Raw genomic sequence first — 25,529 nt, forward strand, 5'->3', positions numbered from 1 at the left:
GCTGTAATCTGGCAGAACTCCCTACGTCGATTTTGGTCCATTTTCAGGTTTTGAGTGTTTTTTCTCATGCTCTTTCAAGTGGGCCCAAAAATAAGTTGTGATTCGGTACAGAAAGTTATTTTTAGAAAGTAATTTTGGCAAAATTCCTGAGGAGAGAGGGCGATTAATCTGGCAGAACTGCGTAAGTCGAGATACAAAATGCATTTTCCGCTGTTAATCAGGCAGAACTGCGTAAGTCGACTTACGACAACGCTTGGACCAAGGTGTTCCTGCATCCCGCACGGACATGGTATATCTTAACACGCACGTGCGCAGCCTTGGTAGTGATGAACGCGCTGCGCGTTCAAGCTAGCAGTGCCTAGCTAGCTAGCTAGACACGTCGTACGGCTATGGAGTATTGTACACGACGACAGTCACGCTAAAGCAACGGATCCAAAAGCAATAACCCTCGTTACTCTTGGGGGAAATTGCCACTTTCTTTCCCTTCATAGACTAGCAGGCTTCAAAACAGGTCAATATGCGGTATGCCTTACTATTAAGTTTTGCTACAATCTAGTGTTTTTTAAGCCTAGAGCATTTCTAGATCTAACAAACTTATAGTTTGCATCTTTGCAACTTTAGGCCTACTAAGTACTGCAGCACTTGTCCATTGTTAGTGTACGTGGAATCAATGTACTGTGCGGTAGTGTAGGTCACGTGAACAACAATATCTGTAATCCATAGCTTCTTAATCTTATTTTGCTTTTCATTGTAATAAGCGGTTAGTTGGCTTGGATCTATGGGATTGATCTCGAGAAGTTTAATGAATATCTAGGATACCGTCCATAACGATGGCATTTTCGATCCAATCCTACAGACGTCAGAAATTGACCAATACTAACACTCTTACAGGTTTACTTTACCGTAACGGTACTCCCAGTAGAGTTGTGCAGTAGGGGCCTACTACTAGTACTGCGTATCTCCTAGAGATACGCATTTCTGCCTGAAAACCCCCCCGCATGGCCAAAGACTTACGCAGTTCTGGCTGATCAACCCGGGCACGTGACCAGAGATACGCAGTTCTGCCAGATTACGATCGCAAAAATTTGGCGACGATTAATCTGGCAGAACTGCGTAAGTTTTTTAAATTGGTAATTATTACTACTTGAAAAGGTCAAATTGTCATTTTTTTGCTGGAAACAAATTTTTTCGACCAATTATGACCAAGAAAAGAGGAAAAATGCAACTCATCGTATCCCAGTTTAGAAAGGTGTAACATTGAATCTTTAAACCTGATTTCTGGCGTAATGTGTTAAAGGAGATACGCAGTTCTGCCAGATTATGGCCGAGTTGACATCAAGAGTTGTAATAAAAGAAAAGAAATACAGCCAGACAAACAGACAGACAGACAGACAGATAGACAGACAGAAAGACAGACAGACAGACCGGGAGAAAGCCAGACTTCAGAGTGGGTTCAGACCTGTGCAGAATCTTGTGGTCATGAATATGCTTGATGCCAGCGACCATCTGATGAAACATGGCCAAGATTTCTCTCTCCTCCATGGCCGCTTTGCCCTGGATGCTGTTTAGGTACTGGGCTAGTGTCCTGCAGAGGTGGAGTGGTTGGATATTGAAATCAAAAGTGATATTGAAATCAAAAGTCAGTAAAAAATTAAATCACTCTGGCAAGGGGGGGGGGGGGGGGGGCTCAAACTTTAAGATGCTACCCGACAATGAGGTCGCTAAATTTTGGAAATGTTTGATCCTTGCTAACTACGCTGCATTATGATGGTCAAATGGAAGAATAGATAGACTCTAGCATATAACAGTTTGAAAATTATGTTGTCACTATCAACCAAAATATCTATGAATAAACACCACCCTGTTCATAAACCATCCATTAAATGACTAATTCTAACTCTACTGTCAATGCAAAAAATAAGTAGGGTAGTCAGTCAAGGATTTTCATTCTTTATAGTCATTCAGCATTCATACCCCACTGCAATCTTTTATCATAGCTTCATATCTATGCAAAGAGCATACACACTTTTATAGCAAGTAGGACCATGTGGGTCAGGTTTTTTTTTTATTTGAAAACATTGTTAAGACAGTGCCCCTAAGATGCTGGTGACTAACCCTCCATCGGCATACTCCATTTCAATCATGAGAGTACCATCCTCCTCGAAGCTGTCATAGTAACTGATGATGTTGGAATGGTCAAGCATGCTGAGCACTCGAATCTAAAAACATATAAGGAATTAAGAGGAAAAGGTAAGTACATTCTAAACATTCTGGTAGTAAATACTTGAAACTCACCTTGAATATATGGAGAGTAGAGGTATAAGTAGAGGTAAGAAAGGCTGAGAAATAAAGTGCACACAGCTGGCATAAGGTATTAAATAACCCATCTTTACAATTACATGTATTAAAACAACATTATAAGAGGCAAACACAATGATAATTTTTGATGTTGTTTAACACATATTTCATTTCTATCACCTCACAAACTTGTCCATTTGGTTTGACCACACTGAGTGTTTCAAGCACATCACATCTCACTTTTTGTCAAAAAAACCCCCCAAAACCAAACAAACAAAAAGAGAATACAAATCAAATGAGCAGTCCATCTGAAAACACGGACCCAGATATTTCAACACACCTCATTGAGTGCCATCTGCCGCTCGTTGGCATTTAACTCGTGCATGTTAATTTCCTTTAAAATGACGAGAGAGTCGTCATCCTTTTTGCGATACAGCACAGCAGCACCATAGGCACCTGTGGGACAGACAGAGGAAAAACTTGTCACATCCACAAACATAAGAATTTACATCAACTTGCAGATGCAAACCCACACGTGCAAATGAACACAACATAATCACAGTTCCCATAATATCACACGCAAAAACCAAGATTCATTCATGTACACCGTTTATGCAAACAATGAACACTTACTTGTGGATATTGAATAACACTTACAATCTCTTCATAATAATTCCCTGAAGTGTACACGTATGTGGCCCAGCAACCCAAAACCCACCAATAATTGCAAGAAGTAATTTAATAGTAGGCCCAAATAAATGCGTTTTGGGGTCAACTTGGTGATTTTAGTTTTTAGCCATATTCTGACGTAACCTTCATCAATCTAAATTTGGAAGTTTTGAAGCATGGTAATTGGAAGCCCAAGAAGGATGATGTTCATGATTATAAAGTTCTATCAAATTAAACCACCCACTCTTGTCCATCATGAGTTTTGATGGGTTGGAAATATCCAGTCTCGGTGAGACATATTACATGCAGATCATTTCACAGCGGGAATCTCTTCCTTCAGAACTTGACCTTCACATTAAATCTTACATCAAAACTTTTGTAAGTTCTGTGATGCAGGGTCACACATACAAACTGAAAAGATGAAAAAGAAACATAAATGGATTTTGATTACATACCAGTCATCTCTGGCTTACCTTTTCCCACGGTTCTTATCCTCTCAAAACCTGCTAATTTCTGGGGCTGTGGGCTCCAGTTCTTTAACTTCTCTACCTTGAAGTACATCTCACCTACACATCTGTTAGACAAAAAACAAGAGGAAAACAAAAACATGAAACTTATAATAACCCTGCCAATCAATTGATATTCTGTTGTCCATACAAAGATCAATGTATACTGAAATATGTGATCACAGATACAGTATGACAGGTTCGCTTCACAACACATAAAGACTTGGTACAACTTTTACATGTGATCAACTACTAGTCTTGGCAATTATCCAGAGGATAAAATCGGCTGGAATATACATGTAGATTCTTTGAATGAATTAGATTACCGGAATGAGTTGTCTGTGTTTTCTGTGTTTTTCATCTGTATGTCTGTTCCAAGAATTTCTTTGGAGATACCGACAGGAACCTGTGAAGAAAAGAAAACATGTGAAAAAAATAACACTAACAATTTTTTTTTTTTTTTTTTGTCTCACATGCAACTTGGCACACACAAATAAACACTTGTCCTTAAACATTGCAGAAAAGAATACAAAATGTTCATCTTTGGCACATAAACACATCAGTTCCAAAGAACATAAAGAAGTGTTGTCATTGTAAATACATTATTTACCAAGCAATGTGTTGCACTGCATAATTTTCCCATCATCTCAGTTCTGTAGCTCCTGTTTCATCAATTCTTAGCATAATACTGAAAGACTTCTTTGTGTGTAGATGTGTGTGTGTGTGTGTGTGGTCTTCCTTTACTGTCTAAAAATAAACTGTCCTAAATCATGTAACAATGAAAACGATGTTTCTAACATGCAGCATGTACACGTAAGTGCAACCCACATCCACAGCTTAAAACCTAAAACCTAGCAAAAATGCATTTATAAGATTGGCAGTCTGCAAGAAATATGGCCTACCTCGATGAAACCTTCAAATATGGGGGTCAAAAGTCCTATGTCAGCTGGGCGTAAGGCGCTACAGGCAAGGAAGTCAATCCTGGCACTTGGACAAGACATGTCCAGGTGATGGGCTACCAGCCACTTGAAGAAATCCTTCACATTTCTACAGTTGTCTGAGCTACTGCCCGATGTCATCACCTGTATCAATTAGAAAAATGCACATACACAAAACGAGGACACGACCGCAATGAATGAACAATGATTTCTCAATATTCGGAAAGAAACACAACATAAAGGAAAAAAATGAATCTAAATATGTTCACACTATAAATCCAAACTTTTCAACAATATACACAATTAAATTTGCCTGTTATGACAGAGTTGGTTTTTCGTTTGTGTATCACCTACAAATATCTGCATGCGACGAAAGATAATGCCCTGCACAGACCTCAGAATTCTGTGACTTAAGCATTAAATGTCAATATCAGATCAGAAACCCAAAGAAGCTCTTTATAATTCAAAATATTACTTGAAGTCATTGTAAAAGTACAGAGTACAATATAGGTGTTATAAAGAATTTGATTTGACATTCTGTTATTCTTTCTCACTTACAATTCACAGCTTCTGCAACCTAAGTATTATGTGAGAATTAAGCCAATATAGTGATGAACAGAAAATAGCTTGCTCGCTTGCCTGCTTGCTTGCTGAGCACCATGTCTGGTGCAAGCACTTGCAGTCACAGCTACAGTAGACATCTGCCTTACTGAAACTATGCATCAATGTATTAAAACTTGTGCTTTTTCTGCTCAACACACTCAATAGTGCCCATTGGAAATTAATCTATACAATTAGAAACTCTACAAGGATTAAATCATTTCATACAATGGAATTCATAACTGATTTGATTTCTTCTCATGATAATTGTACACTGTATCTGCACAATGCACTTTACCTCTCTGCATTCTCCACTTGAACACAAGAGGATGGTCCCAGGCTTGGTGTGAAGAATACAAGCAACACTTGATGCTTTCTTTCCGCCAAGTATTGTTGAAATGTCATTTTGAACCGTCTCCAGTTTCCCTGTTTCATACTTATATTGCACTAGCTTGACGTTGGGGAGTATGGCACTCACAACTGGCCCATGGTTCTTGATTTTGTTTGAGAGCAGCAGTAACCTAACTGGTGCGGCACTTTCCTCTGATCCTGCTCCAGCAGAGGCAGACCCAGTGGCATTTGCATTTCTGTCTTCCAGTGATTCTGTCCCGCTGCTGTTCTTTCCATTTGGCAAGTCTTTCTTGGTTTTCTTTTCCTCCTTGCTATTGACCTTTGCCCCTCCTGGGTCGAACTGATTCTTCTCTGATTCTGTGAGGGAGCCAGCTTTCTGTGCGGATGGTTTCTCGCCTTTGGCCACTGTGTTTGTAGCACCCTTTGTTGATGATCGACTTGCTGACGAGTCTCTCTTGGCTCGAACTGACATTATGACATTTTTGCACTTCGTCCATCCATTGATTCATATCCTGCAATTTGAGGTGAAATGAAAAACAGCCATCAGCATGTTTATATTAAAAAGTGCCAAAGGACTGAGAACATTATGGGGGGGGGGGGGAGGAGGGAGGCAGCTTGAAAGGCTTCTAGGGGGCATGGTGTCCATTTATTCTATTACAATTACCAACCAAATACACAGTAGCCCACAGGTCTATTTAGAAAATTTGACTATGACGCACTTAAAAAAAAAAGCAAAATGCAAATACTGGCCCCCAATTCAGTCCCCACTCAACCCCTACATCTACAATGTAGGCCTACCACCTATAAATATTTAAAGGCACATGGACCCGGTTGTTAATTCGAATGCATACGTGGGCGCACGGCGCAAGTTTTCTACAGAGACCTACAATCTGTATGCTATCGACTTCTCTTTAGCGCTTACGCTGTGACCCATTTCCACGAGTCCGAAGAAGTCCGATCCACTGTAGTCTGTGGTCCGATCACAGTTCGGCTCATGATTCAGCTGAGGGGGATGACAGCTTTAGCAAACTTCTTTTGTGATGTCATACTAAGAAGCACATAAGCCATGCACCCTGGCATCACTACAGACTGCATGATGTGCAGAGAAAACAAGGAAGGCAGCGTTAACAAGCAACACCTAGAGTTCTCCGTGCTTTACTCTTGATGACAGCAGCTCAACTTCGGCAATCTTCGTATCAATGCTAACCGTGATCGGCACTATCATCCAACTGCGCCCCCTCTCCCACCGGGTCTATGCGCCTTTAAACCCTTGAAAGTACATGTAGCATTAACTATGTTAATGTACATGTATTTAAGTCCCTCTAACTCAGCCTACAAGTACTCAGCCAGATGTTATTCCTATTTTTCCTCAATGTTCCAAGTGGAACCAAATGAGGAGGAAGGGGGTGCGCAATGGCAATATTGCTCTGTTAGTCCTTGTCATGTACGTATACATGTAGCTCGAGTCTTGGTTACAGGTAGCCAGACCAGACGCGTCCCAGTACGCGACATTTGTGTACAGCGACAGGGCTGTATAGGTTTGTCTGTAGAATCTAAACTACACGTTAAAGTTTACACCAGTTACATGTACATGTAGGTTACGGGAAACAGACCTACAGTGTAGTTGCTTGTAGATTCTACTGGCAGACCTCTTTTTGTTTTCTTTTTTTTTAATGAAGTAACGTTAAACATTAATACATGTAGTTAAATGTTAATCGTCACACTAACGTTAGGCCTAACATTACAGCCTGACCACAGCACAGGATTGATTTGAAAAAATAAAATTAAATCTAGATCTAGCTTTCTATCTTAACGTTAGATCTATACTCTAACTGTAACTGTTAGTGTTAGTGAAATTCTAACTCAGATGGTCAGGTCTAGCTAGATCGGTTGTCTAGAGCACCAGGTCTAACATTTGAGTAACAATTGTTAGATCTGCCGAGTGTTCACTGTTATGTTAGGCCCTAACGTTACTTAAAGGGACTGTACAGTACTGGTTGAGGTGGGGAATCATGTTTTGAACATTCCTAAGTGAGATAATGAAAAGCCTCTCATGAAATATGAAAGAGCATGTAATTTAAGAAGGATTCAACGTTTATTTGATGAAATTGGTTTTCAAATGGCTGAGATATCCAAAAAAATGCTAATAATATAAGGTGACATACCACAACTTTATTAGAATCTCTTTGTTTCACCTTGTTTTTGGATATCTCAGCCATTTCAAAACTGATTTTCATCGAATAAACTTTTGATACCCCTTAGAACTGCATGCTCTTTGACATCTCATAGAGTGGTTTCTGAATATCTCACAAAACGTTAAAAGCTAAATCCTCACCTCGACCAGAACTGTACACACCCTTTAATAGTGCTAACGTTAAAACTGTTTAGTGTTAGATGTCTACATTCTTTCCCATCAACAACAGCAGCTGGGGGCTTAACAAGTTAGGGGTGTAACTGCGACTAGCCCCATACGAATAGCGTAATGGGGCTGCGGACTGTAGCATTCAGGATCATGACAGGGTAGTATCGCGGACAAATATCAACTTAAAATCGAAAAATTTCTTCAATTTGAAGACTTACCAGTGAAGTTGAAGTATTGACAACAGGGTTCGTGCAACGTTTGGTTCTGTCGGTGGTCTAGTCCCTTTCTGTTCGAATTGATGACTTAATGTGACTCAGTCGAGAGGAACCTGGGACAGCTACACTGAATTGATGGCCAGCGCATGCGCACACAGACATCTTATCCAGTCAATGGATTTGAAATTTGTGCCCATGTGATGTGTGCGCATGCGCTGGCCATCAATTCGGTGTAGCTCTCCCAGGCTCCTCTTGACGGAGTCACATTAAGTCATCAATTCTAACAGAAAGGGACTATTGACAGAACCAAACGTTGCACGAACCCAGTTGTCAATACTTCAGCTTCACTGGTAAGTCTTCAAATTGAAGAATTTTTTTTTATTTTTAAGTTGATATTTGTCCGCGATACTACCCTGTCATGATCCTGGATGCTACAGCAGTAGAGTCTACAGTCCGCAGCCGCCCCATTGGTGCATTAACGTGGCCTCACACTATGCGGTTTTTTCAATCGCAGTGCTTGCGATCTGTTGCGGTTGCCAGATCGCAATCATCGAGTCGCATAGTGTGAGCGCAACGACCGCAAGGCTTGCGAAATTTCAGCCGGTCGCAAGGGATTGCAGAGGCAACGGCAGACGACCGCAAGGTTTTGAACATGTTCAAAATTTGACAGCAGCCGCAAGGAGGTCGCAAGGCTTGCGGACGCCTCCAATCACGAGAAGTCGCATGCGGTCGAGAACCGCGTGCGACTTCTCGAAACCGCAAGCAGTCACAAGAAAAAAATCGCATAGGCCTAGGCCTAACCAGTTAGTTTCTACTAGTGTGAGGCCACCTTAACACAACTTAAAATAAAGGCTATGCATATGGCCTATGGCAGTAGGGTAAGGGCACCAGTATTCGGTCAGGCACCGGTATTCGGTCACTTATCACTAGTCACCAGCCAGTAAGTTCAACTGTCACAACACACGCAAATCACACTAATTCACATACTTGCACACTCATTCACAACAGGAAACTCCCTTAGCCCCCTCCAAAAATCCATCCAAAATCCCAAATTTTACCGTCAAAACTGCAGAATCGGCGCTACTTTCCAAAAGCGCGCGCGGATAAAGCCCAGTTTTAAGAGTACGGGTCGCCGAAAAAGCGCTAAAAATCGAGAAATACGCCGTTCTCTCGCGGGATTTTTCGCTTATCGCAAGCTTGGAGTGTAATGGTATCCTCAAAAACGCAAAAGAAAAACAAAATGTCCGTACGTGCCGATACAGTGTCTCAATGTACAAGGGTTGAATGCAAGTGCCGAGGCCCCAGTATTCGGTCACCAACGGTCGCCCCAACTTCCCCGATGCAATTTTGCGGCAACAAGGTAGCGCGCGCGCGCGTTTTTCAGCTGCCTTGAACACGCATTGACTTTGAATGCGCACATCGCGTGACCGAATACTGGAGCCAATGACCGTATACTGGGGAATTTTCAAGGTGAAATATTTCGCGATTTTGTGCAATTCTGTGAGATATTTAACGAAATGAAAGTTGAGATTAAAGAAATTTGATATATTTCACATACATTGCTGTAGATATGATGTATGTATGTATTATTTTAGTTTGAAAAATATTGCAAAAAAGCTTAAGTGACCGAATACTGGGGATGTTACCCTATGGGGCTGGTCGCAGTACATTGGGACACTGTATCGGCACGTACGGACATTTTGTTTTTCTTTTGCGTTTTTGGGGATACCATTACACTCCAAAGCTTGCGATAAGCGAAAAATCCCGCGAGAGAACGGCGTATTTCTCGATTTTTAGCGCTTTTTCGGCGACCCGTACTCTTAAAACTGGGCTTTATCCGCGCGCGCTTTTGGAAAGTAGCGCCGATTCTGCAGTTTTGACGGTAAAATTTGGGATTTTGGATGGATTTTTGGAGGGGGCTAAGGGAGTTTCCTGTTGTGAATGAGTGTGCAAGTATATGAATTAGTGTGATTTGCGTGTGTTGTGACAGTTGAACTTACTGGCTGGTGACTAGTGATAAGTGACCGAATACCGGTGCCTGACCGAATACTGGTGCCCTTAACTGGGGGCTAAGCTCAAGTAGCTACAATTGTTTGTACAGCAACGTGTACAAGTATGAGTTTTGAGACAGTGTTGTTTGTCACAGCCAAGATTAAGAAATTTAGACTCTAACGTTAATTCCGAGCTCTCAAGAATAAGACAGTGACGACATCATCATGAACACGGAACACACTGGCACCACTGGCTGGTCACTGCAAGGCAGGATTTCTGACAGTTACTGTTCTCGCAGTTCAATATATAGCCGTGATAATCTACCATAATTATCACGAAGAGTCGCGTTGCCAGGCGTATCTAAGTCACTTACAATTACCCGAATTTATCACAATAGAAACGATGATTCCCCTCTGTGCTTCCAGTAATTACCCCGCTAGTATTTCAAAAGACAAAATTAAAAGAAAATTTCAAGGAAAATGTATTGGAACATGCAGTTAATATCACCTTTCGCCTCCGGATTCTTGTTACTCTCACGACGAATTAGCGCAGTAAATATGCTTCTTTGAAGTGACAATACTGGTTTTACCTGCGCGTGTCACTATGTCAAAATGTACGTGCCAAGCCGGCGATTAATGGTGTAGTGATAACTAAACACCTGTGCTTCCACCGGGCACCCTATCTGTCCTCTCATAATAATCTTGTTTATGCATGCTCCTGGATTACATCGACTTCTTCTTCCTTTTACTTTTGCTTTTGACTTTGTTTTTGCTCGTGTTTTTAAGAAGGAGGTGGAATACATGTATATGATATCTTTGATGACTGGACAAAAAGACTTGGTTTCACCCTTTTTTCTTTTTCTTGGTTTTTTTTTTACTGTACCAGATTGATACTCAGGGTCATGTTATATAATGTATTTAAAAAAAAAAGAGCTTGTGATCAATAATATTTGTGTCATGCATCAAGGACAAGTATAATGTGCACCAACACCTTCAAATGATATGGAATTAAAGTTAAATCACTAATTCTGTAAGCTGTTCTCTCCAGATTAAAAAACAAACAAAAAAACAAAACAAACTTTCTATTTCCTATAGTAATTTCACGAGGTTTTCAAAAATCCTTTCAGTTGTTATTAACTTTTATTTTGATCGATATCAAGGAATAGATTTAGTACTTTATTTCAGTTACAGTCTGCATCATTCATTTGAAAAATGAGCCTTTTACATGATATTCAAAAGTACATGTATCATTATTCAAACCCATTACTTCTTCTGAAAAAAGTATTGTTTTCTCTCTGACCCTATATGAGCACTTGTAAGTGTAAAAAAAAAAATAGTGAAGACCTTATAGGACAGTAAATATCAAGATTTTTTACTCCCATTTAATCATTGCAATCTATTCAGTGATAATGATAATGATGATAATAATAATAAAATAGAATGTGTGTACCATCCACCTAATACAAAATCAAAGATGCAGATCTAGCCAAAGCGAATATATATATATATATATATATATATATATTATGAGTAATTTATGAACAAACAACTTAACACTCTGCTTTGGATGAATTAGTATTCCTTCCATAATTTAAACAAATCTACCAATATCTTGGTATTCTATCACAAGACAAAGCCGCTATCACTGCATACAATTTGGTGCTTAGACTATCCTTAAGTGTGTTTTTACATTTTAGATGTTACAATGTAATACTGCATGATTTGATTTACGCAAAGGTCACTGCTCTCCATGTCACACCTCCGAATTCTATACACATTCATTGTTTTATGTTTTATATCATTCTTGTAGCTAGGAGTATTTATATTGCATTCTCAGTATAATCATGCATACATATGTAATTACGACTGTTGTGAACCAATGATTATTTTATTGGACTCTGAGCAGACACCTTTTGCTGTTTTATATATATATATATATATATATATATATATACATATATAGATGTATATACGTATATATATGTATATATAATATACATATATATATATATATATAATATACATATATATATATATATATTTTTTTTTTTTTTTTACAGCAAAACTTGTCTGCTCAGAGTCCAATAAAATAATCATTGATTCACAACAGTATTGTGTGTGTGTGTGTTCTCTCAACACTAAATTCTTTTCCCCACTACACTAAAATTTTGACCCAGTGAATTTGAATTTTGGTGGCCCGAGTCAATATGTAGCAGCAAAAATAAAAAGAAACGCGTGAATTAATTTTAAATCTTGGTTGCTCAATAAGGCTACCAAAAGATAGCCCTTGTTAGAGTTTGATCTGGGCCACCACCAATGTATAAAGCCCTCTATATAAATATCAAATACAAACATATGTGTGTGTGTGTGTGTGTGTGTGTGTGTGCGCATGTGTGTTCATGTATAAGTACATGATTGTGCCTGTATGACATGTGCAGTGTAGTGGATAAAGTTTTTGCTGAGCTAACCAAAAAAGTCAATAGAAATGGTTAAAAAAAAATCAATTCATAGTCTATACCACTTTGCTCCAGTACATTGTACCTTTCTTTGCAAGATGAACAGAGAGACAAACATACACAACACACACACACACACACACACACACACATAATCACACATACAAGTACATGCACTTTCCAAGGGGAAAAGAGGGGAGGGTGAAGAGATGATAGAATAACTCAGGGGCAGAGCAGTTATAGTTCAAAATAGATCCTTTTTTTTAATAGAATCCCAAAAGATTTGATAGTACATTGACTGATTTAAACTTAGATCATATCCATGGCACTGATTCACCCTCAAGAGATATTTTGTGCACCTGAATACTCACAACTTGGATGGACAAACATAGGAATGACTTAATGCATTGTAAGGAAGCATATCTGCACAAAAGGAAAATCTAGCATATGTTATAAAGAACCTGCTATGTTGACTTCTTCAGAAACTGGTTGAACCTAAAATAACATTTCAATCGTACGTCTTACTCCTAGTACCTACACTGCATTATGTATGAACACCGCTTCACTAGGCAGTAAAACGGATGTCATCTGACTTCACAAGGCAGCAATCCACTCTGAAACAAGTAATGCAGCATGTCATCACAAACATATATTTACACTACACAATACTTATACTTTCTTTTGTCTCATACAAAAAAAAAAAGATACTTCGACTGCAATATAGACAAGTCTTCATCAACTTTAATTCATATCCTGTTTGCTGCCAGGTCTGGTTGAATTTGAAATAATGGCAACATAAATAAATTACCTCACTAGTGCAAGGATACGGTTTATGTTGATAACTTCTATATGCACATGGCTATTCAACAATATATTATCTGCTAATAATATCATTTTGTCTCACTTAATCAAAAGAGATGTTCAACATTATTTGTCATAGAAAGCCTCTTACCAGTTGTAGTGAAATGTATTGCAAAACATCAACACAACTGCACTCCATTCATACGACAACAACCAACCACCCCCTCCCCCCCCCCAAAAAAAAAAAAAAATATATATATATATATATATATTCTCAATGTAGCAGATGTACACACACCAGTACAAAGAAATGCATCCTTAGATGATAGTAATGATTTGCCTAGTAAGAGGGTATTGTACCATTTCATCCATGCTCCTCAGTAATGTCTGATTACCCAGGTGCATCATATGAGAAACTTACTTGGATAGTATAAATTGCCATGAAATGTGTGTATTTAGTTTTGATACTTCCAATCCCAAGGTGAGCAGGTTGAACAATTCTTTAATAATTATTGTCAATTGTCAAGCATCTATAATCATTCACCATCCTATGAGACAAGTATTTCAAGAAACAAATAATGAACACTTGTGGCTACTTCATCTCGTACTTCAGGCACTTTCAAACGGAGCTGTAAAAAGTGACATATGCTAGGTCCACTAAATATTTTTGTTTCTTCATAAAGCACACACACAACACCTACAAATGTTAATACAATTACAGCATCTTTCTCATTGCATCTGCATTCACCAACTGCTGTTAATAATCATCAATGAGTTCTATACCAGATAATTATGGTGATCACAAAAACATATCACCCAGAACTTGACACACAGATAATGCCTTTCAATTACCACAATGACACACAAAATTGGGGATGTTAGCATACTTACATCATAATATGACAGAAAATTGATAATGTCAAATAAGAAAGGACTAAAAACAACATTGCAGCATAAAGAATAAGTACAAGCATAGTTTGCCTTGCTTTATATATGAAGACTGATAACAGGAAATCTGATTTCACTGCATCTTGTGACTATGTCCAATCAAGATAGCAATATCCATCTCAAAGACACAGCTTCTGTTGCTTTTCAAACTCACACACAACACAGGGGCATTTCATTACCTCTGCAAAGGAGGTTATGTTTTTTGCCAGCATTGGTTTGTCTGTCTGTCTGTCAGTGTGCACACTGACTCAAAAAGTTGTCAACAGATGTGAATGAAACTTACAGGAAAAGTTGATAGAAGACAAGGAACAGATGATTATTTTTGTGTGTGTGTGATCTGGATCACCATCTTGCTCCAGTACTTTTTTTTATAAGGATTTTCTTTATCATTGACAAACAGGACCAACAAATGAGGGAATTCAAGCTGTGTGTATTTGCAGTGTACATATATTCCAGCATGCAGGTTTCATATATCAAAATCAGAAACATTTTAATAAAAATGAAATGCAAGCAAAATATATACATATGCATGACGGCAATAAGCCTCTGTGGCATATGGCAGTTATTGAATTGAAAACTTTTCAATAAAATAGAAATATTTCACATATACACCTTGAAGGTTATGCGTAATCTTCAAGAAACCAAATTAACTAAACTTGTTCATCATATCAATGTATTCATTGATATGCAATGAATTATAATTGGCTTTATCTCTGATTCCGGTATTTCCAGTATGCCATTAACCTTTGCCAGATGTTGAAGAGAGAAAAAAAAAAAATGTACAGATGATGACTACGGCAGAGCATGAAGTTTGTATGAATAATTCATGCACTCATATTCATTCATCATTTGGAAAATGTAAACAGATTAAAAAAACAAACAAAAACAAATCAGCATTTCTCACAGGAAAATTATGCCTGTTCACTTTATATCTGCAAACTTGTTTAATTGTATACGTGATCACGGCAAAAGTCATATCATAGCCGATAGGGGAAAAAATTGTTTTGGCACTTTATCATGAGTTGTTATCTTTTTTATTCTTAGCACAGGTAGTGCTTTTAGGATTTTAATGTTGAAAAAACATTACGTAATTTGGAGGCTTCTTTATCCTACCACTCGTCACAATTCAAACCTTGTAGTAAACCAAGCTGCACTGCAAGTAATGCATTGTCTAAAATTCCCTTGTTTCCTTGTTCCCTCCTGTTAACCTTGGCAGAAACTGCAACAAACTGAAGCAATAAGACTCCGGTGAGGAATTTTTTGATGTTAACATCATATCTTTTTTTCTTCTTCTTCTTTTCTTTTCTTTTCTTTTTTTGTTGTAAATGAAAGTAGTCATGCCTGCATTGAGGTATGAATATGGCTCATTGGTTGAAGTCCCGGTGAAAAGGTCAGTCGAAATCACTTCGACATTCCAAGATGCATCATCTTCCTGTATATACCGGGTCCATTCCACAGTCCCCTGTGGAATGTGTAAAAACAGAAAGGAATCTCCATGTCAAACATTTTATTTCAATGGATGGTGCAGATAATCTGCCCCTAACAATAGCCAGTCTTTGAAATGTTTGTTAAGAGTTCTTCTTTCATGTTTGTTCTTAGTAATAGATGGCATGACAAACTGGTTATGAGATTAGGGGTCTGCACATTAAAAATGACATGGTTACATAGAAGGCCTCCTAAAATCTTTCGCTATAAAACTTACCACATGCACATAAAGATGTATAGAAATAAGTTTCATGAGTGAAATGACAAAGGCAATGCTAGGATAAATTTTTGTACATCTATCACACCACAAAAAAATGTCAAGATTTTGTCTACTGACATTATATAAGAACTTGCTCAAATTAGTATATATCATTTCTTATATTTTACCCATATGTTTATGACTTGGCGTATATTATGCACTATTGCAAAACTGTTATCTCTTGGAAAACCTACTCTAGTTTATGGTATTTCCTGCTTGCTAGATGTCTTTCCCCATACCCATCTTTATATTTCCTGACTTTGTTCATGTTTCATGTAGAATGTGTCATAGTCTCAAACTCACTTGATGAGTCCGTTCCAGTAGAGCTCTGGCATGACGTCCTTCTTGAGGTGGTACATGAGCCTTCTCTCTTTGCCCTGGTCCAGGGGGAAGGTCTCCAGCGGCTCCAGGTTGAAATCAAACTCTGCTAGGATCAGCTTTCCATAGCCTGTCACCAGAGGGCAGGATGTGTAGCCGTCATACTGAAAGAACAATCAAGTACAGTACACTCCGTTTACAACAAACAAACACTGTTATAATGAAATTCCTGTAACAACAGAGCAAAAATTCAGGTGCCATTATCATTCGCTCTATGTTTTTTTTATTGTTCATTTGTTTAGATATAAACAAACTATAGTGAAAACAACTTCCGGTCCCAACGACTTCACTATAATGGGAGTCGACTGTACATGGTATACAGCATTATATATATGCCAAACTGTGAGGTGTCTGTACATAGTGAGCATCCAAGCTACTTAAATCAAAACGAGCAACCCCTATGTGTGCATAAAAACCAAGGGAAATTCACATTAAAACTCAAAAAAATGTTGAGACTTCACTGCCTCTGCAGTCAGCATGCCAGCAAATCCAACTGGAGTGCTGCTTTGGGCATCAGATTCCAGGATCAAGAACTGACTGAGTGGCACTCTCTTACTAACTAATAATGCGGCATGTAAATTATATCTATCTTTTTATCTCTCTACCTATCCATATATCTATCCATCAATTTATTGCTGACTTAATTCTACTTCTGTTACTCCTACTACATGACTACTACCAGATAATGACATATAATAATGATGATAATAGTAACATACATTCATATCAAAATGGTACTTTCTAGGCATTTACACTTCTCTAGTACACACTAATTTCCAAAGCTGCCTAGAAATTCTCGTAGTCCTAACTCCATTAGATCAACTAAACAAATACATGTCCAACTGCATATCAACCACTGCGAGGGGCGACTGTTGGGATTTCAAACAGAAGTAGAAATCCATGTACCTGTACATCTGGCACTTGTCACAATATAATCACAAAGCTGAAAAGAAGAAGGAAGCCCTTATGTTCATTTCCATACTGATGACTGGTCTCAAAATCAGCAAAAGGACACTTTTTGCTTCCTTTTATGTATACAGCTGGCCCTGTCACCTTCAGGTGGTGTCATAGCTTCTGTTTAAGCATTTTGGGTGTCATGATATTCCATTTACAATAATACACTTATCCAGGTCTGGCAGTTTCTGCATATCAAGAAAACATACTCTAGCACAGTAAAACGCAAACAAACACATAATCATTTTGTTTACAAAAATCATAAAACTGGGAAAACTGCACATACTACGCATGCTAAATCATATATCAGAAACAAATATTTGTTCTGCAAAAATAAAAAGGAAAGAAAACATTTTGTATAATTCTACATGAAAAACAAGGAGAAGTAGAAATTATGCGGTGCGTAATATATGTCCCCGCCGGAAGTAGCATTTTGTAGCAAAATGTACAATATAGGTCAAAAATCAAGGTCAAAGGTCAAAGAAGTCAAAGGTCAAAATTCTGTGTAGAAGTTTTGAAGCCCTCACCTAGTGCCATCACATAAAGCAAATGGAATCGAAATCAGGTTAGAAATGGCGAAGGAGTAGCATTTTGTAGCCAATGTACAATATAAGTCAAAAATCAAGGTCAAAGGTCAAAGAAGTCAAAGGTCAAAATTCTGTGCAGAAGCTTTGAAGCCCTCACCTAGTGCCATCACATTAAGCAAACGGAATCGAAATCGGGTTAGAAATGGTGAAGGAGTAGCATTTTGTAGCAAAATGTACAATACAGGTCAGAAATCAAGGTCAAAGAAGTCCAAGGTCAAAATTCTGTGTAGAAGTTTTGAAGCCCTCACCTAGTGCCATCACATAAGGCAAACGGAATCGAAATCGGGTTAGAAATGGTGAAGGAGTAGCATTTTGCAGCCAATGTACAATATAGGTCAAAAATCAAGGTCAAAGGTCAAAGAAGTCAAAGGTCAAAATTCTGTGTAGAAGTTTTGAAGCCCTCACCTAGTGTCATCACACAAAGCAAACGGAATCAAAATCGGGTTAGAAATGGCGAAGGAGTAGCATTTTGTAGCAAAATGTACAATACAGGTCAAAAATCAAGGTCAAAGGTCAAATTCTGTGTAGAATTTTTGAAGCCCTCACCTAGATCCATCACATAAAGTAAACGGAATCGAAATCGGGGTAGAAATGGCGAAGGAGTAGCATTTTGTAGCCAATGTACTATATACGTCAAAAATCAAGGTCAAAGGTCAAAGAAGTCAAAGGTCAAAATTCTGTGAAGAAGTTTGGAAGCTCTCACCTAGTGCCATCACATAAAGCAAACGAAATCGAAATCGGGTTAGAAATGGCGAAGGAGTAGCATTTTGTAGCAAAATGTACAATATAGGTCAAAAATCAAGGTCAAAGGTCAAAATTCTGTGTAGAAGTTTGGAAGCCCTCACCTAGTGCCATCACATAAGCAAACGGAATCGAAATAGGGTTAGAAATGGCGAAGAAGTAGCATTTTGTAGCAAAATGTACAATATAGGTCAAAGGTCAAGGTCAAAGGTCACAACTGAAATTCTGCGCAGAAGTTTCAAAGCTCCCATGTAGTCCTATCATATAAAGCAAACAGAATCAAAATTGGCTGATAAATGACAGAGAAGTAGCAAATTGAACATTTTGATCACACACGGACGCACACACAGACGGACGGACGGACAGACGCACGCATGCACGCACGCACAGACACACACACGTACAGAGCCCGTTTCATAGTCCCCTGCTCGAACTCGTTCAGCGGGGACAATTAAACATGCTTAACAGGGGCAATGGAGGGGTATACGCACATCACCTGAGACGCGCTGCCTTGACGCTTGATAAAAGCGGCTTCAGGGACAGCGCGTCTCTGGTGATGTGTGTCTTTTGCCTGAGACGCGCTGCCTTTGAAGATGTTGTTGTTGTTTATCAAGCGTTTTGATTGTGAGATCATGTTGTTGCCAAATTTTTACCTCCACGAAATAATCCTTATTACTCTAAAATCTCTTTCTTCAAAATAATCCCCTTAATCGAAAAAAAGCTACGACTATAATTTTTAAATCTTTTTAAGATAATAAAGATACCACTACCTTTGGAAATGAATGATGTTCCTAGGTGTACTGGGTTTGTACTTAGCTCTCTTTTGTATCGTCATGTAGGGTAGCCATAATGTGTCCATTTTTATCGCGCGCCTTCGTATCTTGTTATCTACTATCTTTGGTAGAAGTACAGATTTGCGGGCACGCGCGCTCTGCAGTACTCGCGCGCTATTGGTAAAGGTACGGTAACAACGGTACGGTACAGTAAAAGTTGTGCCAACGGTAAGCCCTCTCTTTACGTGAGTATTTTCCCGGTAGTCATGTCAGCTTTGCAACGGTTTTCAAACGGTAATGCCTGAATGAAAGCAGATCGGTAAGACAATATTTTACCAGTAAGGAACGGTTTTCCCGGTAGAGCATTTTAATACTTCATAGCGGTAGTGTAGCATACTGTACACATGAATGTATGCCATTTATACATGCATAAAATTTGCTATATATGAATGACTGCAGATCTGACACCGTAACAGAATGCCTGATCACATTTATATAATCATATATGATAATATATATATTCACATATATATTCATATATTCATATAATCATATATTCATACATTTATATATTCATATACTCTTAGTATGGACCTGTTGATCATTTGTGATTATTTGTAATTATTTGTAATTATACAGTTACAGACAAGCTTGATTTCACATAGACCATGTACAAAGTACAGCCGGGCCAAAGGCGGGGCCTAAGGCCGGACCCAAGGCCACGGGCCTTAGCCCAGAACCAGGGGCCCAGAGCCCAAGTGGGCCCAGGCCCGGGGGTCCAGGTCCAGGGGCCTGGTGGCCCAGGGGCCCTAGGCCGGGCCGAGGCCAGGAGCCTAAGTGCTGGCCCAAGGCAGGGGGCCCAGCCAGGGGCCACCAGACTGAGACCACTAAGAGTAACAGTCATGACCTGCTGTGATACTGATGTGACAGGCCTGTGCATACACATATTATGTAAATACACTGTACAGGGCTGTGCATATTATGTAAATACACTGTACACTAACTATACACAGCCCAGTCGCTGTATAAATCGCGACAGGGCTGTACCTGAGCAGCCCACAACACAGAGCAAACACAAAGCAAATTCTATGATTGCATTTAGTTTTGATACTTGACATCATTTTTTGTCACCTCAAACGCATCAAAGACAATCTTTATTAATGAGACTTCATACCGTACCTGTTTTCCTGGGGTTATTTGTGGGAATTCTGCGATCTGGGTACTATTCGCAAATCTAACAACATGTGAAAATATCAACTCCTGATCATGTAACGTGCATGTGTACATTTCTGTGTTCACTGCTGTATTCCATGAACATGAATTCAACAACTATTGTTATATCCTGTAATATGAGCTGCCAGGACAAAACTCACATACGCTCTGATTCTGTATAGCAATCACTTTCAAAGCAATGTATTGATACATTGCTTTGAAAGTGATTATTTCATTTTTTATACACATTTTGTCTCTAAATAATTATTTTTTTAAGGAATAAAGCTTAAAAAATGGAATTTATGTAAATTTATGCAAATTAAGCAAAAGGCATTAATTGTTTTTATTTCTAAATGTGTCCAATAATCTCACTACCCTTGAAAAATCAGGTTCAGCACTTAAATCACTTCAAATGGGTGCGCTAGCAGTTCAAAGACCTTTCTTTGGAGTATAATGCCTCTGTAAAACATGGAGCTATTGACCCCCTATTCATCGGATGTGCTGAAAATGTATTTTAGGACATTTCTGGAAGATTTCGCTACAATTCTTTCCTTATTATCATTTCCTTGTGATTATTTCATTTCTTATATACATTTTGTCTCTAAATAATTGTATTTTTTTAAGGAAAAAAGCTTAAAAAATGGAATTTATGTAAATTTATGCAAATTAAGCAAAAGGCATTAATTGTTTTTATTTCTAAATGTGTCCAATAATCTCATTACCCTTGAAAATATCAGGTTCAGCACTTAAATCACTTCAAATGGAGAGTTTTATCCAATTTTTTTGACAAAAGTCTAGAAGTTGGCGGCCATCTTGGATTTTGGCAGCCATTTTGAGTATTTCTTACTTGTATGCTTGACACTCGAACCAAAATTGATCTATAGACAATTACCTTTACAATGGTACCAAAAATTAAACTTTTACATCAACTTGAATTGAAAATCAAAAATAACACATGCGAGGCCCCCCACTATTGCTCCCAGTTTGCAGGCCCCCCCCCCCCCCCAAAAAAAAGAAATATTTCCTGATGCCTGCTAAACATGGTAAATACAAAAAATATTGGCAGCTCTGCTCACCTTTCCCCTTGGTTCATGACCATGCATGACTGCAGGGATAGTGTTCTTCAAAATACCAGTCTGAGCAGCTGCAATGAAAAAAGTAATAATGTTAGGAAAAGGTACATATGCATGTCATAGACATTTCTTGTTGCCCTATAAAAAGGTCAAGGGTACTCACATATCACAGAGGTGTCTGGAAAAAAAAAATGAGGCTTTATTATAAACTCTGCAGATGGTTCTTGCATGCTTGTTCTTAAGATGCACATGGATGGGGCTGAGAATACTGTCATCATCTTCAGTTAATTAACATTTTCAAATAAAATTCCCCTGCTTAACTGATTTCCCATGAAATTTATGATGTAAAAAATCATTTTAACCCCAATAAGGAATGTTGTAATATGTTTAATGAAGTAAATTATCAAAGAATGCATACTGAGAGTATGAAAAAAGTAAAACGAATGCAACTTAATGAACTACTGAACAGATTCTTCACAGATGGTTTTAAACTTGTGTTCTGTTTCACATTCATTTATAACACCTTAAATTACCAGTGAAGAAAGAGTAAAAAAAAAAAAAAAACAACTCTCAGACCTCTTCAACCCATAGGCTGCCCTAAAACTGACTAAAACTCACCCACAGCAGCTGCAGTCTTGGACGTGGGGATGTCCGTGCAGTCGCCGATACCGAACACGTTAGGGTACTTGGTGTGCTGGCAAGTCAGCTTGTTTACTGTGAGGAAGCCAGACTCTCCGACCAGCGGACTGGCCTTCAGGACATCCGGGGGCCCCATGGGGGGAGGCACATGCATCATCTCATACTGAAGATGGGTGTAGACATAAATGACATAGTGTTGAGTTGGTCAAAATGTTTACAAAATAATTAGTTGCTACAAGTTTTATTTATGTTTACATGGAAGACCACAGGCTTGGTGGTCAGTCTTGGTAATCTGCCTCCAATTACGCTAAATAAAATTACAGTAACTTGTTAGAGCAAGTGTCCATAATTGTACACTTATCTTTGTGTCATAGAGAGGTGTTTAGGATGTATGGATAGTACTCAAGTCTGCTGCCACAATCATCAAGATACCTGAAACACTCTAAGAAAAAAAAACCGCTGGCTTACCGGCATAGTGATGATCTCGCCCGTTTCATCAAGGCGGAAGTCTGCCTCCTTCTTGCCGTGCCTTATCTCCACGAGGGAGTGCTTGAGGTTCACCTTAATATCCCTCTTCTTGCAGATCTCCATCAGGCGGGCCGCGTACTTGGGTGCCCCGAAGATGACCGCCTGGGGAGTGTTGTACATGATGGTGGCCTTGTCTCGCTTCCCGTTCTGTCGCAGCGAGAGAATGGCATCATGGGAGAAGAATTGCAGATTTTGGAGGGAAATTTTCACAATACAACTTGCACTCTACCCATGCATAATCTACAGTTAGGTTGTTAGGTCGATCTCACAGGTGACACATTATTTGTTCCTGTAACAGTGTCTGCAGTCTTATTTTCTCCAAGGACTTATGGTTAGGGTTTAAGGCTTCATCGATGTGAGAATTAGGATTCGGGTTAGGGTTGTTTGTGTAGATTTTATGTCAGGCTTACCGTGCAGATGTATAGTATTTTATGGGAGCAATGTCACAGAAGCAAATGTCATGGAACAGATCTCACATGACCAAGTGGAATGTCAGAACTTATTTTCACGTAAGTCTAAAATAGATACTCAACTAGGTAGCAGACAGAGTGAAAGAAACAGGTAGACAGATATACAGACAATATTGAGATAAGCTAAAGCTTCAAAACATTTGCTAAATCACTAATCACTAATTTGTGAAGAGTTGCAGTGTTTTGAGACTTGCTGTTGAGATATTATACTACTAGAAGGCTGTTTCCAAATTACAATCATATACTCATTTCATATAAGTTCATAGTTCAGTCATTCATTCTTCTTTCAACATTTGTTCATTTATATCACTACTAATTTCCCCATTCACTCTTTGTTGGTGACTTGTTTTCATGTATTTTGTTTAAGACACACAAAATTAAATGCACTATAGCATTTCAACCACAACATCCTCCATGAATGGGCAGTATACAAGAATCTACTAATAATTCTCAAGTACAATCACAACACTATCAGTGTAACCTTGAAAAAAATTATCTACACATACATGTGAGAAAAACAGTATTCCATTTGCACAGTCACAAATGCCTGAATGTTCATCCTGTCTGGAAGTGTGGTATGCAGAAGGTCATTGGGGCAGGAAACTCGGAACATCTTCATGATCATGTTACAAAAACAGGCTTTCAGAGGGAAACCATCGACTTATATTATTATTATTATTATTTTTTGCCTGTTAGTAAAAACCTGACAATGTCAGGATGTTGTTACACTCTTCAAATTCTCCAAAACAATATAATAAAATTCAAATCTTTGGCACAGAAATTCCTCTAGTGTGTGGTATGCATGAGATCCTTGGGAAAGGTAACGCAAAGACATTTTCTTGAGTAAATAAAAGAATTAAAGCCTTACTGCAGGTTACCATAAAATACATTTTTTTTTTCTTTTAAGGTGATATGCTAATGGCGTATCACTTCTGTTCGGTTTTTTTTCTTTTATAGTAAACTCAGAGATGTCATGATGCTTTCACACTCTCAAAATGTTCTCATATTACCATGAAGTAACGTAACGGTACATATTCTCCGTTACAATACAGATATCAAATCTGACAAATTTAGGGAATTCCCCAGCTGTAGGAGGTCAGAGAGGAGGCAGTATTAATTTTTTTATATTGTCAGATGATGCATTGCTTTCCCAATGAACAATGCTCTGGGAAATTTCACATATATGGACATCTACCACATTTTGTCCAAACAAAGACATGAAAGTGAATCTTGTCCCAACAACACAGCTAGTTTAGGATATCAAAAGAGCAGTGAATGTATGGGTGACAGCAGATAAATGAAACAGAAAGTTTATCTCTTTTCAAATATCAAAGTGCCAATATATCATGCTCTGAGAACTTCCTGCTGGCATTGTGGATAGTTACCATGGTTACATGTCTATGCCATTTATGACTGTAACTACAACAATATCCAGAAGTCCTCCTCGGTTCCCACCACACGCAGATTATCTAAAATATATTGTAAATATTCTAAATAACTATTCTAAATTAATACATAGGAATTACTTCTTTTATACTGACAGCTTGTTTGTCTCACATGCTCAATCTCTTATATCTATAAAATGTTTTGTTTCACCAAACGAATTACAAATTTTTGAACTTGTTGCTAATATCGTGTGGAATACTTACCCTCCTGAAGTAGTCCTCAGTGAGGTACATGATTTTCTGTGGTGCCCCCGCACACTTGATGGGCGTGTTTGGGAAGGTGAAAATGGCATTGCCACTCTTGAAGTTCTTCAGGGCCTTGAAAGTTTTGTCCACTGTGTCGAAGGAGTAATTACAGCACACCATGGGGTCTTCAGCAAGAGCCTCGGTCAAGCCTTTTAGCTTAAAAATAAAAGTAGACCATACGAAATAAGACAATTATCATGTACTCACTACAGGATACTGCACTATTTTTTCTTCAATTAAAGGACAAGTTCACCTTCATAGACATGTGGATTTTGTGAATGCAGCAATATTAGTAGAACACATCAGTGAGAGTTTGAGGAAAACATGACAATCCGTTCAAAAGTTATTAATTTTTGAAGTTTTTGCTCAGTCACGACTGGATGAGAAGACTACTATGGCTTGTAATGTCACATGTGTACAACGACATAAAGAAAGTATAAAGAAAATTCAACATATTTTTACTTTTCTCGCGTAACAAAAGAACACTTGACTTCTCTCTTTCAGAAGGCAAGGGGAATAATATTACCCTTAACATATGTCAGTAGCAAGTCAAAGAAATGTGCACTTTATTCGAAAAGAAATGTTTTGTGAAATTCTCTTTTTA

At 38.4% G+C, this 25,529-nt stretch overlaps 2 protein-coding genes across 2 annotated transcripts in view; both read right to left on the minus strand.

Annotated features, from left to right (window-relative positions):
• Positions 1-10,474, minus strand: part of LOC140237624 (uncharacterized) — a 38,166-nt gene extending 27,692 nt beyond the window's left edge. The window contains exons 1-8 of the mRNA XM_072317550.1: positions 10,439-10,474; positions 5,310-5,874; positions 4,376-4,555; positions 3,800-3,879; positions 3,441-3,541; positions 2,639-2,754; positions 2,116-2,219; positions 1,460-1,585 (exon numbers count right to left, since the gene is read on the minus strand). Of these exons, the coding sequence (XP_072173651.1) occupies positions 1,460-1,585; positions 2,116-2,219; positions 2,639-2,754; positions 3,441-3,541; positions 3,800-3,879; positions 4,376-4,555; positions 5,310-5,834 (1,232 nt within the window). The 5' untranslated portion in view covers positions 5,835-5,874; positions 10,439-10,474. The remainder of the gene's footprint in view (positions 1-1,459; positions 1,586-2,115; positions 2,220-2,638; positions 2,755-3,440; positions 3,542-3,799; positions 3,880-4,375; positions 4,556-5,309; positions 5,875-10,438) is intronic.
• Positions 10,475-12,634: 2,160 nt separating this feature from the next.
• LOC140237608 (sulfide:quinone oxidoreductase, mitochondrial-like) overlaps positions 12,635-25,529 on the minus strand; it is a 30,128-nt gene continuing 17,233 nt past the window's right edge. Inside the window, exons 5-10 of the mRNA XM_072317538.1 lie at positions 24,884-25,081; positions 22,705-22,911; positions 22,216-22,399; positions 21,601-21,668; positions 16,183-16,361; positions 12,635-15,597 (exon numbers count right to left, since the gene is read on the minus strand). Coding sequence (XP_072173639.1) covers positions 15,537-15,597; positions 16,183-16,361; positions 21,601-21,668; positions 22,216-22,399; positions 22,705-22,911; positions 24,884-25,081 — 897 coding nt within the window. The 3' untranslated portion in view covers positions 12,635-15,536. The remainder of the gene's footprint in view (positions 15,598-16,182; positions 16,362-21,600; positions 21,669-22,215; positions 22,400-22,704; positions 22,912-24,883; positions 25,082-25,529) is intronic.

The sequence above is a fragment of the Diadema setosum genome, chromosome 14 (assembly GCF_964275005.1).
Source record: "Diadema setosum chromosome 14, eeDiaSeto1, whole genome shotgun sequence".
NCBI lineage: Eukaryota > Metazoa > Echinodermata > Echinoidea > Diadematoida > Diadematidae > Diadema > Diadema setosum.